Consider the following 16,612-nt stretch of genomic DNA (forward strand, 5'->3'; position numbering starts at 1 on the left):
AACTTGTACATTTTAATCTTGCATTTTGTATTTTAAATTTTATGTCACTTAGTATGCCTTAATTTTAACTGTAATGTTTACAACACGAATAAACAAACATTAAAAATGATAAGCTGCATATATACTTCTGTAATTTAATAATACATATGTCTGTTTCATACAGATGGAAAGTTAACAGTTTCTTCTTAAGAGGATACCCAACCTCCTCAGAGTAAGGACGGTGTCAACCCATGCATGGATGCTATCTCCACCCTTATTGAGAAGTGAAACGTCTTTAAAGAAAAACCTGAAAATCCTGTTGCCTCTTGAAAAAGTAGCTTTGGGACATGTCTGAAAATCTCCATAGACTTCTAAAATGGATTGCATTTTTTTAAAACCCATTCCTTTCCAATAATAACAGACCACTTTCCATTTAATATAAAATATTTGTAACTCTTGTACTTACTAAGTGACATAAATTTCCCCAAAAACATTCACGGATTGTTGATATTGCAGTAATTAGCAGGCTTTAAATACACCATTAGTCTAAAAAGTCAACAGGCGCTAGCACTTAAAATCTGAATGATTCTTCCTACCTTGTCAATTAGCTCGCTTAAATTAAGAACATGAGAGTTTATATGTTCTTTTAAACAAAAATATGTGTTTTAAATCTCCAAACAAGCTAGGTACAATATATACAATTTTCCCCAGATTTTAAAAATAAACGCTGTTAAGAATTAATTCAATTCCTAAAATAGTCACTTCCTATTAAATCTGATGATTGTGCTTAATTAAGTGAAGAATCCCAAGATCCATAAGCAAACACTTCCATAAAATTTAAAGACTTCCTGGTATTAAATGTCCCAATGCTTTTGGGGGGAATTTATTTTTTCAGCTTCCCTGGCTAGCCAATTGTCTAGGGATTTCTTGGAAAACTCCATCCAAGTACTTCATTAAGTAGTTTTACCCCGTAAAACTGTCTCCTCCAAGAAATTCTGATGGCCTTGACTTTACCAGCATTTTTATTTTTCTGTCAGGCAGTGAGGCCAGGATATTAGTTGAGTGTAAAATAAATACATGGTTTATTGTGGGAGATGTTTTGCTATGGCCCTTATCACTTTATATTGCATTGGCATTGCATTGTTTTGCACTATTTTTACTCCATTTTGCTCTACTTTGTGTTTTCTATATTGCTAGCTGCTCAGTCGTTAGTTCAGAGGGATGACTTTATAAATGTATAAATAAATATGCTTTTTAATTTTCTATATCATCCTATCATACTTTATCTTTATGACACTTTATCCCAATTTAATTATTGACTTAATTTTAAAAGGTTGCTTTATATTTATGACATATGTTTTCATCCCAAATTAAATATGGACTTAATTTTAAAAGGTTACTTTTGTAAATAGGTAGGCATATCAGCATATACAAACATTAAATGTTCAGAACCACTGTAGAACTACATACTGTGCAAAGATCCTTGTATTGAAGCTTCTGAAATTTGGTGTCGGTGTTTCCTGCACACAATTCAACATAGCCTAGAACAACCTGGAATACTGTATTGTGAATGGCTTGGGTAAAGTGCATATGTAGTTGGTCCATGGCTGTCTGGATAGAGGAAGGAGGATTTAAAGGCATCATATAATAATTCAGTTCCCTAATTCTATCTGGACACTCTGCAACTCCAACAAAGTGAACTTATCTATATATCTATAGCTCAGGATTAAACTATGAAATCCTTGGCACTTTCTGAATTTGGTTTGTTTGCAGGTGTTTTATTACCCACCTAAATAACAATAGCATAAGTAGTCAAACAATCAGGTAGAAAACAATACATTAATCAAGGAATCACTAAGCAGGAAACCATACTGCCACCAAAACTGGCAGTGTAAAATACTGTGTATAAATAGGGAGCAAATTTTGAGAACTCATTCACACTGATATTACCTAATTGCACAATGAAACATCTGCAAAAAAAAAAAAGAAACAAGCTCAGACAGCACTATAGCAATAGGACTTACCGTATTTTTCGGAGTATAAGATGCACCTTTTTCCCTCAAAAAAGAGACTGAAAATCTTGGTGCGTGAAAAATGGGCCATTTTTTGCTCAATTTTGCACCCTCCCCCAGCCCCCACGAGCACTCTATAAGCCTCCTAAAGGCTATGCATGCCCTTTTTTTGACAAAATATGGGCCTGTTTTTGCAAAAAAGCTGGCTGTTTTTTGCTCGTTTTTGGCCCATCCCACCCCCAGGAGCACTCTACAAGCCTCCTAAAGGATATTTATGCCCCTTTTAAAAAACGGGCCCGTTTTCAAGAAAAATGGCCCATTTTGGGGAGGTCTGCAGAGTGCAAAAACTTTTTTTTTAATTTGCCTCTTCAAAATCTTGGTGCGTCTTATACTCCAAAAAATACGGTATATACTGCTTTACAGGACTTTACAGCCCTCTCTAAGCGGTTTTACAGAGTCAGCGTATTGCCCCCAACAATTTGGGTCCTCATTTTTCCCACCTCAGAAGGATGGAAGGCTGAGTCAACCTTGAGCCTGGTGGGATCTGAACTGCCAAATTGCAGGCAGCCAGCAGGCAGCAGAAGTAGCCTGCAGTATGCACTCTACCACTGCGCCACTGAGGCTCTTCCAACATGGACTTCAAAGCACACTTTTTCATCCATTATAGCAAATTTGATCATCTGTATCTTTTTATACTCAAATGAAAACTGAAGGTCAAGGGTTTCCTTGTTTCTTTTCCTAGGTTTTCCTTCCCAGAAGTGAATAATAATGATATTCCCAAAATCAGAATAAGAGTCGTATTTTGCTCCCACCTCAATATAATTAGATCTCAAAATACTCCTATTTTTTTTCATTCATGAATAATATCAGAAATTAAGAACTAAGTGTTTCCCAGTCAAAAGTGTATTTTCCCCCTCCATAGAAATGTATAATTGAAAGCTAAAATAGAGATGAATCATGAAAGAACACACTATTGAAATAAGGGGAACAAATATATTTTGCTCTTTTCACATTGACATTCTGAGACTATGCTTTAATTATTTATGATTCTAAACTATTTCTCCAGGGAGCATTAAATGCAAAATTAGTTCTTTTAAAAAGAAATATGCACATGATTTAAAATTGATTTTGGGTGCCATGAATGAACATTCTAATAAGGCTTCTCATTTCCAAGACTCAATTTTCCTTCAGCTGTGCTCTGTAGTTCGTTCTCTCTCTCTCTCTCTCTCTCCCTCCCTCCCTCCCTCCCTCCCTCCCACCCTCTCATAGTCCTTGACTTATGACCACAATTGAGTCCAAAATTTCTATGGTTAAAACAAGTGAGCTATGCTCCAATTAAATGAATCATGCAGTTGTTAAGAGAATCTGGCTTCCCCACTGACTTTGCTTGTCAGAAGTCAGCTGTGAATGTTACAAATGGTGATCACTGGACACTAGGATGTTGTAACAGACATAAATACATGTCAGTTGCCAAGTGCCTGAATTTTGATCACATGACCATGGGTATGCTGCATGGTCACAAGTGTGAAACCATCATAAGACAGGCTAACCCACTGCATATCAGGATGCAATTTGAACAAGAGAATACTAACCTGTGTTTTTCCAAGTAGCCGGTATGCCTGTTGCACCTTAGTATAATGGTTTATGTCAAAGTTCTTGCATATTTTAGAAAGTGCAACATCTAACTGCTCCTGTAAAGTAAAAAACGTTTAGCACTTAGTAAAAGATAGTATGAAAAAATTACAATTCAAATACATTTGATGCATTTGTTCACAATAAAACAAAATGCGTTCAAACAAAGGTATGAGGAACTTACTTTTGGAATATTGAGTAAACAGAAATCAACTAAATGGTCTATGAAAATTATTATTTCCTCGTGAGATTTACAGCTTTAGTGTTTAATTAAAATGCAAGTATGGTTTATGATAAAGGCATGTTAATTATATAGGTGGTGGAGAAATTGGATATGGAGGTTCCTTCCATTTTCTCAAAATTCTAATTATAATAGAAGTAGGATTACTGTACACAATGAATCTAAATTGTGTGTAAAATCCTGGGCGGACAGTACATACCAATAATGAAATGATGAAAGTCTTTGCTAAAATATGGTGACAGCCACCAAGCTAGCAGGCTTTTAATTGTAATTTAGCAAATTTCTGGATCTTAAGGCTATTAATTCAAATGCCTATACTACAGGTTATCTTTAGTTCAAAGTCAGCATAAGGAACAATAGTAGGAAAAGAGCTATTGAACTTGCATCCTGCATCTGATTCAATTCTGTGGGAACAGAATGTTGGAATAGATAGGATTTCAGTCTGATCTAGCATGATGAAAATACTTTTATCATTTAATGGACAAAGCTACTTACACTCAACTAAACTCACCTCAATTTGCTCCAAGGTGTCCTGTAGTTTTGAATTCAATTCACTGCAAAACAAAAGACAACCATTAGAAGTTATAGTGTTTTCAAATTTCAGAAGTTATTTTTTTTTTCAAATAAAGATGAATACTAGTGTCATTTCAGAAATCTTTTAAGGCCATTCTTCTAAAATATTATGCACAATACATTTTATACCAAAACATCTGATAACCAGATAATTACTATATCGTTTGGTGTAGAAACAATGTAATCTGCATAAACCAAACAATAAAATGGGCAGTCCACTCAATAATTTTCAAAATTCAGGACTCTCGTAGCATTGATAAGGATATACTATAGCAGGTGACAGCATCTAACCTAAACTAGCTCATTCCAGAAAAGCTAAGGAGAGTTACACTTATTTAAATGAGAGACCATCAGAAACCAAGGTTGCAGACTAGACTGGAAAGTTGAAAAAATAAATTGGAAAAGACAATGACCCCCATATTCCTGCTGGTAAGAAAACTACATGGATTCGTCTAGAGCAATGATGGAGAACCTATGGCACGTGTGCTACAGGTGGCACGCGTAGCCATTTGTCAGGGCACACGAGGTGCTGCCCTGTCAGCTGGCCAGCGTGCATGCGCGCGCTGGCCAGCTGAGTTCACCCTTTTTTAAAGCCATTTTTCGCCCTCCCCAGGCTCCAGAGGCTTTATAGGAGCCTAGGGAGGGCTAAAAGAGCCTTGCGCCCCCCCCCCCCGAGGGCCTCCGGAGGCTTCATGATCTTCCCTGATGCCTTCAGAGTGCTCAAAATGACCCTCCGAGCAAACCGGAAGTCACTTCCTGTTTGCTCGGAGGATCGTTTTGAGCGCTCCAAAGGCTTCAGGGACCATCCGGAGGCTTCCCTGAAGTCTTTGGAACGCTGAAAACGACCCTCCGAGCAAACCGGAAGTCACTTCCTGTTTGCTCGGAGGATCGTTTTGAGCGCTCCAAAGGCTTCAGGGACCATCCGGAGGCTTCCCTGAAGTCTTTGGAACGCTTAAAACGACCCTCCGAGAAAACCGGAAGTGACTTCCGGTTTGCTCGGAGGGTATTTTGAGCGCTCTGAAGCCGCAGGGAAGCCTCCGGACGGTGTCTGGAGCCTTCGGAGCGCTCAAAACGATCCTCTGAGCAAACCAGAAGTCACTTCCTGTTTGCCCGGAGGGTCGTTTTGAGTGCTCCGAAGGCGTCAGGAAAGCCTCCGGACGGTCCCTGGTGCCTTCGGAGCTCTCAAAACGATTCTCCGAGCAAACAGGAAGTGACTTCCGGTTTGCTCGGAGGGTCGTTTGGAGCGCACCGAAGGCTTCAGGCGCCGTCCGGAGGCTTCCCTGATGCCTCCGGAGGACGTCCAGGGGAGGCTGTTTTCGCCCTTCCCAGGCTCCTATAAAGCGTCTGGAGCCTGGGGAGGGCGAACAAGCATGTAAAAATGGGGGAGGGGCATCTGTAGTCCGTGCATGCGCACTGGGGGGTTACACATTGCATTGTGGGTGCAGCACACCCGCACACGACCCCCCTGCGCTCCTCCCACTTATGGCACGCGAGCCAAAAAAGGTTCGCCATCGCTGGTCTAGAGAGACATAGATGTTAAAACGAATTCAAAGGATTCTTTCTCTTTCTGAACTGACATCCATCAAAAGCTAAATAACTTTTTGATGTAGAGGAGCATAGAAATGTCCACCGGCAGCCTGTGGAGCTGGCAGCAGAGACAGACAGTGAGGCGGTTGGGGAGGAACATGGGCTGTTCTGGAGTCTGGAGAAGGCATCAGAGGCATAGAGGGGGCAGGGCCTTCTGGTTGTGCTGTCTCTGGAGCTTCCAGAGTCTGACATCAGCGAGGCAGAAGAACAGTGTGAGTCTGTTCCCACTGTGCGCATGCACAGAGCTTCCAGAAGGCAAGAACAATTAAGACAAAAAGGGTGACCCAGGAGTAAGGCTTGGAGATTATTGGCCTCCCATAAGACATAAAAGAGGACCAAACGGAAGTGAGCCTTTGTAGGAAGCAACTTTGTTCATTCTGGTCGGTTCAAGTGCTGAGAAGCTCTGTTTGATTCTGTGCTCCCCTTGGTCTTGCAAAACTAAATGGCAATTACTGTATTTTTTGGAGTATAAGACGCACCAAGATTTTGAAGAGGCAAATTTAAAAAAAAGTTCCACTCTGCAGACCTCCCCAAAAAGGCCTGTTGGGCCCGGTTTTTTTTTTCTTTCAAAAAAAGGGCCATGCATATATTTAGGAGGCTTATAGAGTGCCCCTGGCGGCTGAGAGCCAAAATTGAGCAAAAAACTGCCTGTTTCTTGCTCATTTCTGCCCTCCCCAGCCCCCAGGAACATTCGAAAGCCTCCTAAAGGCTATGCATGGCCATTTTGGTGAAAGGGATGAGGTTTCAGGGAGCGAAAAATGCTGTATTCAGTGTATAAGAGGCACCCAGATTTTCAGCCTCTTTTTTGAGGAAAAAAGGTGCGTCTTATACTCCGAAAAATATGGTGGGTCTCTGGCAGCATTTCAAGGGAGATAAAGGTGGGTGCTTATCAGCATTACCCTGAAGGACTGTGGCTGACATCTGTCGGACTCTTTACCGACTGTATGTGAATCATTATGGGCTGTAAATGAACATAATTCACAGCTGTTTAAATAAAAAGAGGATTTTTGGGACTAAGCGTGTTATTTCTGTTTTATCAGGAAGCCTAGGTCAGAACAAGAAATGACTTTGGAGGAAACATGTAGAGACCCTTAACAAAACAAACTCAGTCCAGGAAAACTAAGTAAAATAAAAAACCTAAAATTGTGTCAGCTTAATTCTGTGCATGTTGAGATATTGTATTAAACTTAATTTTTTATTACAGTCAGAAACCACCATGGAACACTACAACCTGAAAAATAAATAATACGAGAAGGGAAAAACATATAAAATCAATCATGGAATAATTAAAGCTGTCATAGTATATACTAGGGGTGTCTAACTGGTGGCCTGCGGGCCATATGAATCACATGCAGGCCACGCCCACCCCAGCTCCGCCAATGGGGAAACATCGTGAAACGGCAACATGACGCAGCAAATTTGACACCCGTGGTATATACTAAACGTAATAATAAGTAGAATCAAAGCAATGACAGTAAAAATATAATATGTCCCTGTACACAGGTAGCCTTCAATTTACATTTGTTTAGTGACCATTCAAAGTTACAATGGCATTGAAAAAGATGATTTATGACTGTATTTGACACTTATGACTGTTGCAGTATCCCCATGGTCATGTGATCAAAATTTGGACTCTTGGCAACTGATATATTTATAATGATTGCAGTGTCCCAAGATCATGAGATCACCTTTTTTGATCTTCTGATATGCAGTCAATGGGGAAGCCAGATTCAATTAACAACCATGTTACTAACTTAACAACTGCAGGGTGTCATTTAAGAACTGTGACAAGAAAGGTCTTAAAATGGGGCAAAACTCATTTGACAACTGTCTTGCTTAGCAATGGAAATTTTGGACTGAATTATACTAGTAAGTTGCGGACTACCTGTAATAGACAAATTAAACCTAACTAGAGGTAAAACAGGCTAAAGCTAGAACCCCTATAGAATTGCGGCACATCAAAGGTATTTGTTCATAAAGCAATGAAATATTAAAACTATTGAAAACAAATGAAAATGAAAATAAAAAAAAATAAAAAAAAGTAACTTTCAAAAAAACTATTATAAGGATTTTGTTTTAAAGAAACTGGGAAGAAACAGTGTTATTGCTAACATTTTGTCGAAATTATCATCTTCCTGACCTGATACCACCATCACACAGACCTTACTGAGACATATTCAGCCTCTGAGACTGGACAGAATCAAAATATAGAAATAAGTATCCGTTCACTCAGAAATAATACTTTATCAACTCCATTTCTTATAAAGGGGGACAAATAGGAGCAACCAAAGAAAAAAGCAAATGACACGCGGTCCATTTTTTATAAATTAAGCTTATATTCCATTCTAGAGCTAACTGTGTTTGGGCTTCTTTAAAAAAAGAAATATTTATATAAACTCCGCCAGAAAGCCACTTTATTCATATCAAAGTTAACTGATGGAAATCTATGGTTCATACCTCAAATCCCTAACATGAAACAAATGTTACAATTGTTCTCATAATAATTATTTGGTCTTTCAATGATGTAATTAATTATGCCAAAACTATTCACTTGTGTTATTCATTTATTGAAACAATTAAGGCATGTTAAGACTCCAGTTTATTTTAGTCTCTATTTGCTGGAAAATAATCAAAAGAAAATAGCACCATTCCATTGAGGAAAAGAAAGTTCAGATAGAAATTTCGTATGCTAAAGAAAATATGCTGTATACAGGTAATCCTTGAGTTACGAATGCAATGGAGTTTGCCAATTAAAAAAACGAGCCTCATCCCTCCAGTTACTCAAATACACAGGTCGTTAAGAGCGCATGGGATATCTCAGGAGTGGGGAAGACCATGGAAAGACTAATGCAGGGACAAGACCACAGCGTCCAGCCACCAAAGGCCTCCCCACACCCACTGAGAGATCCAATGCTCCTCTTCCCATCCATTGGGGTCCCAAGCTGCTTGGACTTTTTCTCTCCACCCTATCACCAACTGCTAATTTACCTTTGGCACCATGCTTGAGAGCCTTGCACTGCCCACACTCTCCTCCTGCACAGACTTGGGTATCAGAGGCCTTGTCCAGCCAGGCAGAGAAATGCCAGGCCAGCCTCTCCCATTCTCTGCCATCCCCAGCCTCTCTCAGAAGTGGCGCGACCCTGCTCTGCCACTTGCTGGAGTGCCGAAACCATCCCGATTTCACAAATTGCATCACCATGGAGTTGCAGAGCTTGGCATGCCTCACTTGCTAAAAGCACTCGTTTTTCAAATTGCAAGAGGGGCTGCTAAACAGACGTGCTTTCCAGATCCACTGAATGTCTCCCCGCAGCTCAAGACACCCTTCTTTTGAGGCAACGTCATGGGGCTAAAGAAAAAAGTAAAATCAGCCTTTCCAACTTCATGGGATCTTACCCTTTTTTTTTTTTTTGCAAGAAACTAGAAAGGCTGATCTTTCTTTTTTTTTGTTTTAGCACCACAAATTTGTTGCAATTTGGAAAAGCAATGCTTCTGGCAAGCGAAGGGAGCAGGGCAACGGCGCGCCAAGCCCTCCAGCTCCACAGTGGCAGAGAAACGTGGTGGACTCGAAAGCTGGTTTGTTTAGGAGCCCTCTTGCAATTTGGAAAAGGAGTGCTTCTGGCAAGCAAGGGGAGCAAGCTGGTGACGTGTCAAACTCTCCAGTTCTGCAGCAGCACAATTTGTAAAATCCATGTAGGTTCCGCACTCCAGCAAGAGATGGAGCAGGGCTGCACCCAGTGGTGAGAGAGGCTGGGGCTCTGCAGGGAAAGGAAGAGGTTGGCCCGGTACGTCTCCATCTGGCTGGACAAGAGCTCCAGACCCAAGGCTGTGTAGGAGATGGACATGGGCAGCATGAACCTGTCAGTCATGGCACCAAAGGTTGCAGTGTGTCTGTGGTTGTTTGTAAGGGTGAACAACTGCTGTGGTGCTGCAACATATGTAACTTTGGGCCTTGGTTGTAAATACTTTTGGTGGGGATGTCGTAACTTTGAACATTCGCTAAGTGAACATTTTTAACTTGGGGAATACTTGTATATAAGTATTTCTTCGGGAATACAATGTATTAAAGTATTTGACATGATTAATTAAAATGCCTATATATTCATATAAATTGACTTTCTTTTTTCAAGATAAAGAAAAAGGTGATGAAACACATGAATGAACAGATCAATGTCAGTTTTATACGTATTCATTCTTAAATCCAATTCTATATCAGTATATTCTTAAAAATTCAGAATGTTATTTTTAATATTTTTTTCTGTAAAATATAATATTCCTTCTAAAATACATATTTCTTGGATTCTACAAACCTTTTTTACATAGTTTATAAATATTTAGAAATAGCAATCTTTAGCACAATATTCAATATTCAAGGAATCGCAAGTGGAAAGATTTAGTAGAGAAAGTAAAAATAAGATTGGCTTAACAATATAGATATATATACCAGATTCTCAAGCATCCTTAGAAAATAAAATGTATATAAAATACAGTCGGGTGAAATTGTACAATCTGTAGAATTCTATCTAATCCTTTACATGTACAATCATAAAAATCTTGGACCAATGTTAGTACATGACTTTTCATCTATTTGAAATATTAAAACTCTAAAATCTCTTAAAACATCCAGATTACAATATATCACCTTTCCTTGAAATAATGCCACCTAATGGACATAGGAAGCATGTCCCTTATTAGCAGAACCTGCTGCATGGAACCATCCCTTCCTTGAAAGATGACCAACCTTAAGCCTGTTAGAATTTTGTAACGCTAAAAAAAAAATCATGTTTTCTTTGGGACTGGCGAAAAGACAAGTTCCTACTGAAATTGAATACAAAATGCGACTGCTTAGCAATAGTTATTTACTGATTTTTATCGTAATTTGATTAAAATTACAATTAAAAATATTTGTAAAGTTTATAAAAACAAACTTTATAAACTTTATAAATAAGCAAGCAAACAAGTCGGAGACTGGATTTACATAATATGTCATGCCAAGACAAACAAATCACATTTTGGTCTAGCATCATGTACAAAGTAAGTCTAGGCATTTCTACCACGCAGTCCAACTCTATGCATATTAATCTTAAAGTATGCCCCAGTCTCCAGATGTATGTTTAGCATTGCAAATATGGTCTTTATGCATCAGAGACTTTACAGCCTTCAGTACAAGACAATCAGTTAATGTTGGAACAGAAATACTATGTTGCATAACAACTAAGCCCCTTAAGACTCAAGTGCACTGTCATAGTTAGCAGCCACAACTTGCATCTCGGAAACTTTATTAAAGTACAATTTAAAAGCATTAAACATATACATATACCATTCTTTTTATTCTAATTAGAAAATTAATCTCTAGAATTAAAGCCAACTAAATTCAAAGTAACTAACAACTGTCTAAAATGCCACTTTGCCTCTTCCTTCACCCTATTTGATTCCCCCAAAAAATCAGCTACACAAAATGTCTCTGGTGTTACCTTATGCAACTGTAGTGTTTGAAAGTGCTAGCTGCCTTCTGGCATTCCAGGCACAATTGTATAGCCCCTGGATAATCTTCCTCCTGTAAGAAATCAAGTATATATTTTTGAAAAGCAATTGGGCAAAGGCTATGAAAGAAGGCATGGCAGTTATATCATGAAACATCACCGTTTCATCTGCATGAAGCTGGAGCCTTCAAGCAAATGTAAGATAATATAGACCAAGGGTGTCAAACTTGCCGCGTCACATTGCCATCACATGACGTTTTCCCATTTGCGGAGCTGGGCGGGCGTGGCCTGCACATGATGAATCCGCCCTGCAGGTCGCCAGTTTGGCACCCCTGATATAGACCAGTGTTTCTCAACCTCAGCAATTTTAAGATGTGGACTTCAACTACCAGAATTCCTCAGTCAGCAATACTAGGACTTAAGGTCTAGCCATCTTTAAAGTTGCTGAGGTTTAGAAGCATTGATATAAATTCACTTAGATGAAAAGAAGGTCTCTGTAGGGGCAATGTGATTTCCCCATCAAAACAACAATGGAATAAAGGCCTCCAGAACACCCTAAATCAACCGAAAGAAGAAAAAATAGGAATTATCTACAACATACTGTGTTCACAGTCATTATGTAGGGCAAACAGAACACTAGCAGAGCATAAACAACAACGAGAAGTCTGAAGACATATTAAAAACTTCTGAATTTCACCACACATGGATAGACTTAACCATAGTTTCAACTGGGAAACTATGAGCATCCTAAGCCAGACCAAGCCAAAAATTGCTAGAAAATTCCTGAAAGCCTGGCACTCAGATAAATCAGTCATTAACAGGCGCATAGATATAAACAATATCTACATACCATTCAAAAGAAAAATCAAAAAGCCAAAAAGGAAACAAAAACACCTCACCAGAAATCAACATCCAGGTGAGCGGAGATTAATGCCAAAATCAACACTAGACCAAAAATCAAGCAAACAATACCCCAATTAAGAAACTACCAGTTCAGACAAGCAAGCTAATACTAAACAACAGCCCAATCAAGGAACCACTAAGTCCACTGCCACCAACATTGTCAGGGCAAACCACTATAAAATGAGAGCAGACCAGTATAAAATGAGAGCAGACCCTACTCCTTTACTAGCACTGTTACTTAGCTCAGAGGCCACCAAGGACCCCACAACTATGCATCAGAAATTGCTTCGACAAAAATGGACTGCTAACTGCAATAACAAGAAAATGCTACTGTACGTTGCTGTCTGTGAGCAAAAGCCTCTCCTGGCTTTAGTAAGGACATGTCCTCCAACACTGCTCACTGAAACTTGGCAGTAAGAGCCAAGTGGTGTCAAGACATGGAGTAATAACTCAGACAGTATCTCCCTTCTAAAAGAAGCTACACAACTTTTCAGTAGGTTGTATAGCAATGGTCTTATACTGGCTGTCAATTCCGAAAGCTACAGTCTCAAATTTGGACAGTGTCAAGAAGGCTATTCTAATATCTTTGGAATATATAAAACAAATAACATTTTTAAACCTCAATTACATCTATTTCTTACCTCCAACATTTCACTCAAACGCACATCGGTCTGTTGCTAAAAATTAAAGAAGAAAGGTATTATTATATGTGGCACAAATTATAAGATATTAATTTGTCAATTATATGTTCTGTTCGTACCAGGGTTTTTATTGTTCTTAGAGATTTTAGCAGCCCAACTAGCAACTGGCGTTTCCGTTGATTTGCAAGAAGACCCAAGCTGGCTTGAGTAAAGCCCTCCTTGGCTGTATTCAGGTGCCTGCAGAAAATATTTTTGTTTTACTGACATCAAAGCTTTTATCAAAAAGTCATATCGCACTAATCTTCAAATATTCAATCTGAGGTTAATGCAGAGTTCAGTCAAATACCATCCAAAAGCTTTGCGGGGGAAAGAGTCAATACAATAAGACATTTCCATACATTTGACAAGTAATTCTTAATTATCGTGTTTCCCTGAAAATAAGGTCTTATTTTCTTTTGACCACCGAAATAATTGCCTAGCCTTATTTTCAGGGAGGTCTTAATATTTTTGAGGTGCAAGAGCTGTGGTCACCTCGTGGCTGCTGCTGTGTTGCAATATTTTGGGGGAGGGCATATTTTAGTGCACGCGCTCAAAAGCCTGATTGGGCTTATTATCCGGGGAGATCTTATTTTCAGGGAAACAGAGTACCTACAAGCTGCATTCAGATGTTATGCTAGGCCGATCAACAAGATGGCTTCACATGCTGTGCAAATAACTTCTAACGAAGAACAAAATTACTGTATATGGAAGGTGAGATAAGTGATTGTTTAATTATCAGGGATCTATTTAACATCCATTCTTTAACATTAAGTTGATAGAAAGTTGCTGAGAGAAAAGGCCATGTTGCTATTGTTCATGAAATGGAAGTTTGAAGTGAGTACTTCCCACCATGGCTGACTTTTTTGACTACCAAAGGGGTTGCTTCAATTAAAATCAACACTAAACACAAGTTTTTAATGTTAATAATTGTGCTGAAATGAGCAGGATTTATCACTAGTCCAAAAAATACAATGATGATAAATTGGGAAAAAACTGATTTGTGTGAAATGCATGACCCCTTTTCTTGAACCTGACACTATTAACAGGGAGCTATGATGCAATACTCAGAACTTTCAAACAATGATTAAGCAGAAGAAAATGCTGCTAAATGTTAATGCTAAGCATCACACCTCATAAGCCACTAAAAAAGCAGTTGTGAAATTGGGTTTCCCTTTCTTACCCCATCTGCCACGGAGAAATATCAATATAGTGGTACAACGTTTGCTTTTTCCCAAAATTGAAGAACTACTTTCTCAGGCATCTGTTTGACTCAAATGAAAATGTGGAAAGGACTGTCAGGACTTGCATGAAGAGACAAAATATGATGTTCCTTCATGATGCTTTTAAAAATCTTGTCTATTAACAATTTGTACCGTATTTTTCAGAGTATAAGATGCACCATTTTCCTTCAAAAGAGGCTGAAAATCTGGGTGCATCTTATACACGGAATACAGTATTTTTTGCCTCCCGAACCTCCCCTCCCTTTTCACCAAATTGCCCATGCATAGCCTTTAGGAGCCTTGCAGAATGCTCCTGGGGGCTGGGGAGAGCAGAAATGAGCGAAAAATGGGCCACTTTTCGCTCAATTTTGCCCCCTCCCACAGCTCCCAGGAGCACTCTATAAGCCTCCTAAAGGCTATACATGCCCTCTTTTTTTGACAAAAACGCGCCCGTTTTTGTAAAAAATGAGCCATTTTTTGCTCGTTTCTGCCCCACCCCCCACCCCTGCAGGAACACTCTACAAGCCTCCTAAAGGCTATTCATGCCCTTTCAGCTGTTTTTGAGGTCTGCAGTATGCAAAAACTTTTTTTAATTTGCCTCTTCAAAACCTTGATGCATCTTATACTCTGAAAAATGCGGTGAGTAGATTTAGTAGTTTAACAAGTTTGAAATTCTTTTGGCCTGTTATGCAAGGAGGGGGGGAAACCAAAATTGCTGTATTATACTAATCAGCATTCAACTAGGGAGGACGTTAGATATGTATCAAGGCTGTCAAACTCGCGCCCTGCAGGCCAGATGCGTCACATGCTGGCGACAGCCACGCCCAGTTTAGCAATGGGGGGGAAAGTCCTGATATATCCTGTGACAATGCCATGACGTGAGTTTGACACCCCTGATGTATATCTATTCATTTCTTTAAGACACTTTTTAAATGTCTCTTTGTTGCATTTTTTCTGCTTTTTAAAAAAAAATATTTTAATGTTTTGCATTTTAATCTTTTTTGAATAAAGTTTTGTATGAAAAAAATAATCTTGTCTATTATGGCAGAAATGCATTGCAAATTATGGTGTTTACAGATAGGAATGAATGATAAAAGAGATCATTTCAAGGATTATTTTCCTAATTCATTCATTAAACTATCGCCATAAAAATTAAACACATAGGAATGAGGCATTACTTTTCATTCAACAATCATATTCATACTCAGTATTGGGTATGATGAATCAGATTACCAGAGATATAAACAGCAATGTCTTATAGCCCAGGATATCGTTATATGTTTTATATTTATATAAATGAGACAAAAAAAAACAATAAAGCAATTGTGAAGCTTTTTTACTACATTATTTTCTAAAGTAATTAAACTTAATTCAAAAGTATATCATACCGTCTTCCATTTGTACAGATAACAGCAGCTAACTGAAGGCTTGTTTGCAATGATGTAACTCGTTCAAGTTCCTACAGAAATGTAATAAAGTCCATTTAGCTTTCCAGGGAAATAGAACCATTGATCAAAATGCAATGTTCTCATACAAACATTTTATATAAAAAGTAAAGAACAGTTAAACGTTCAAGTAAACCATGATAATGATCTAATGAAGATAATGTAGGAATTCATCATTTGCCCAAAGATAACTCACACTAGGAATGCATTAGATCCTGACATCAAATTGCACTTTTGGCAAGAATTGTAGCTGTTTCTTTGAAAAAAAATTCTTAAATGCAGTTTTGCCATTAAGGAAAATACATGTAAATCAGAATCTATTCTTGCCCAATGACAAGAATCTAAAAGGATGCAGCAAATATTCAAATAATAGTAATATGCTGTTTATGCTATGTGGAGCTGGACATAAAGAAAGGAACATGGAATAAAATGATAGACAGCACAACATGTCCCCCAAGCAATCAGCATCATTTATCACCGAGGTTTCTGATCACTAACTGCTTCTGATCTGGCTCAAGAATGCAATTAAATATACCCCTAGTGCTGAACATGAAATGCAATTTTTCAACACTGATAGCATTTTTTCAAACTGCAATCAAACTACTTTTTTGCCTTTCAAAAGAACTTCGGATATGATATAAAAATAACAATGGGAATAATAACCCATTGGAAAATAAAGATGCTCACAAGAAGTAGTGTCCACTCAAGCAAGTCTCTCAATCCTTTATCTAGACTTCTTTCTTTCAAATGAAAGCTACTGAATTGCTTAAATAGCAAGCTATGAAATAGCCAAAGGGCTTAAAGTAAAAAAAAAAAAAAGGTTTAAATAAAATGGTACCTACAATCAAAAGTGCCTTCAT

The 16,612-nt window shown here is 38.5% G+C and overlaps 1 protein-coding gene across 2 annotated transcripts in view; it reads right to left on the reverse strand.

Annotated features, from left to right (window-relative positions):
* VPS50 (VPS50 subunit of EARP/GARPII complex) overlaps positions 1 to 16,612 on the reverse strand; it is an 83,497-nt gene that overhangs the window by 53,495 nt on the left and 13,390 nt on the right. For both annotated transcript variants that reach the window (XM_081971669.1, XM_081971668.1), the window contains exons 6-12: positions 15,696 to 15,766; positions 13,168 to 13,285; positions 13,049 to 13,084; positions 11,496 to 11,578; positions 4,376 to 4,418; positions 3,584 to 3,682; positions 1,450 to 1,590 (exon numbers count right to left, since the gene is read on the reverse strand). In XM_081971669.1, the coding sequence (XP_081827795.1) occupies positions 1,450 to 1,590; positions 3,584 to 3,682; positions 4,376 to 4,418; positions 11,496 to 11,578; positions 13,049 to 13,084; positions 13,168 to 13,285; positions 15,696 to 15,766 (591 nt within the window). The remainder of the gene's footprint in view (positions 1 to 1,449; positions 1,591 to 3,583; positions 3,683 to 4,375; positions 4,419 to 11,495; positions 11,579 to 13,048; positions 13,085 to 13,167; positions 13,286 to 15,695; positions 15,767 to 16,612) is intronic.

This window comes from Natrix helvetica (genome assembly GCF_964273705.1).
Source record: "Natrix helvetica genome assembly, chromosome: Z".
Taxonomy (NCBI): domain Eukaryota; kingdom Metazoa; phylum Chordata; class Lepidosauria; order Squamata; family Natricidae; genus Natrix; species Natrix helvetica.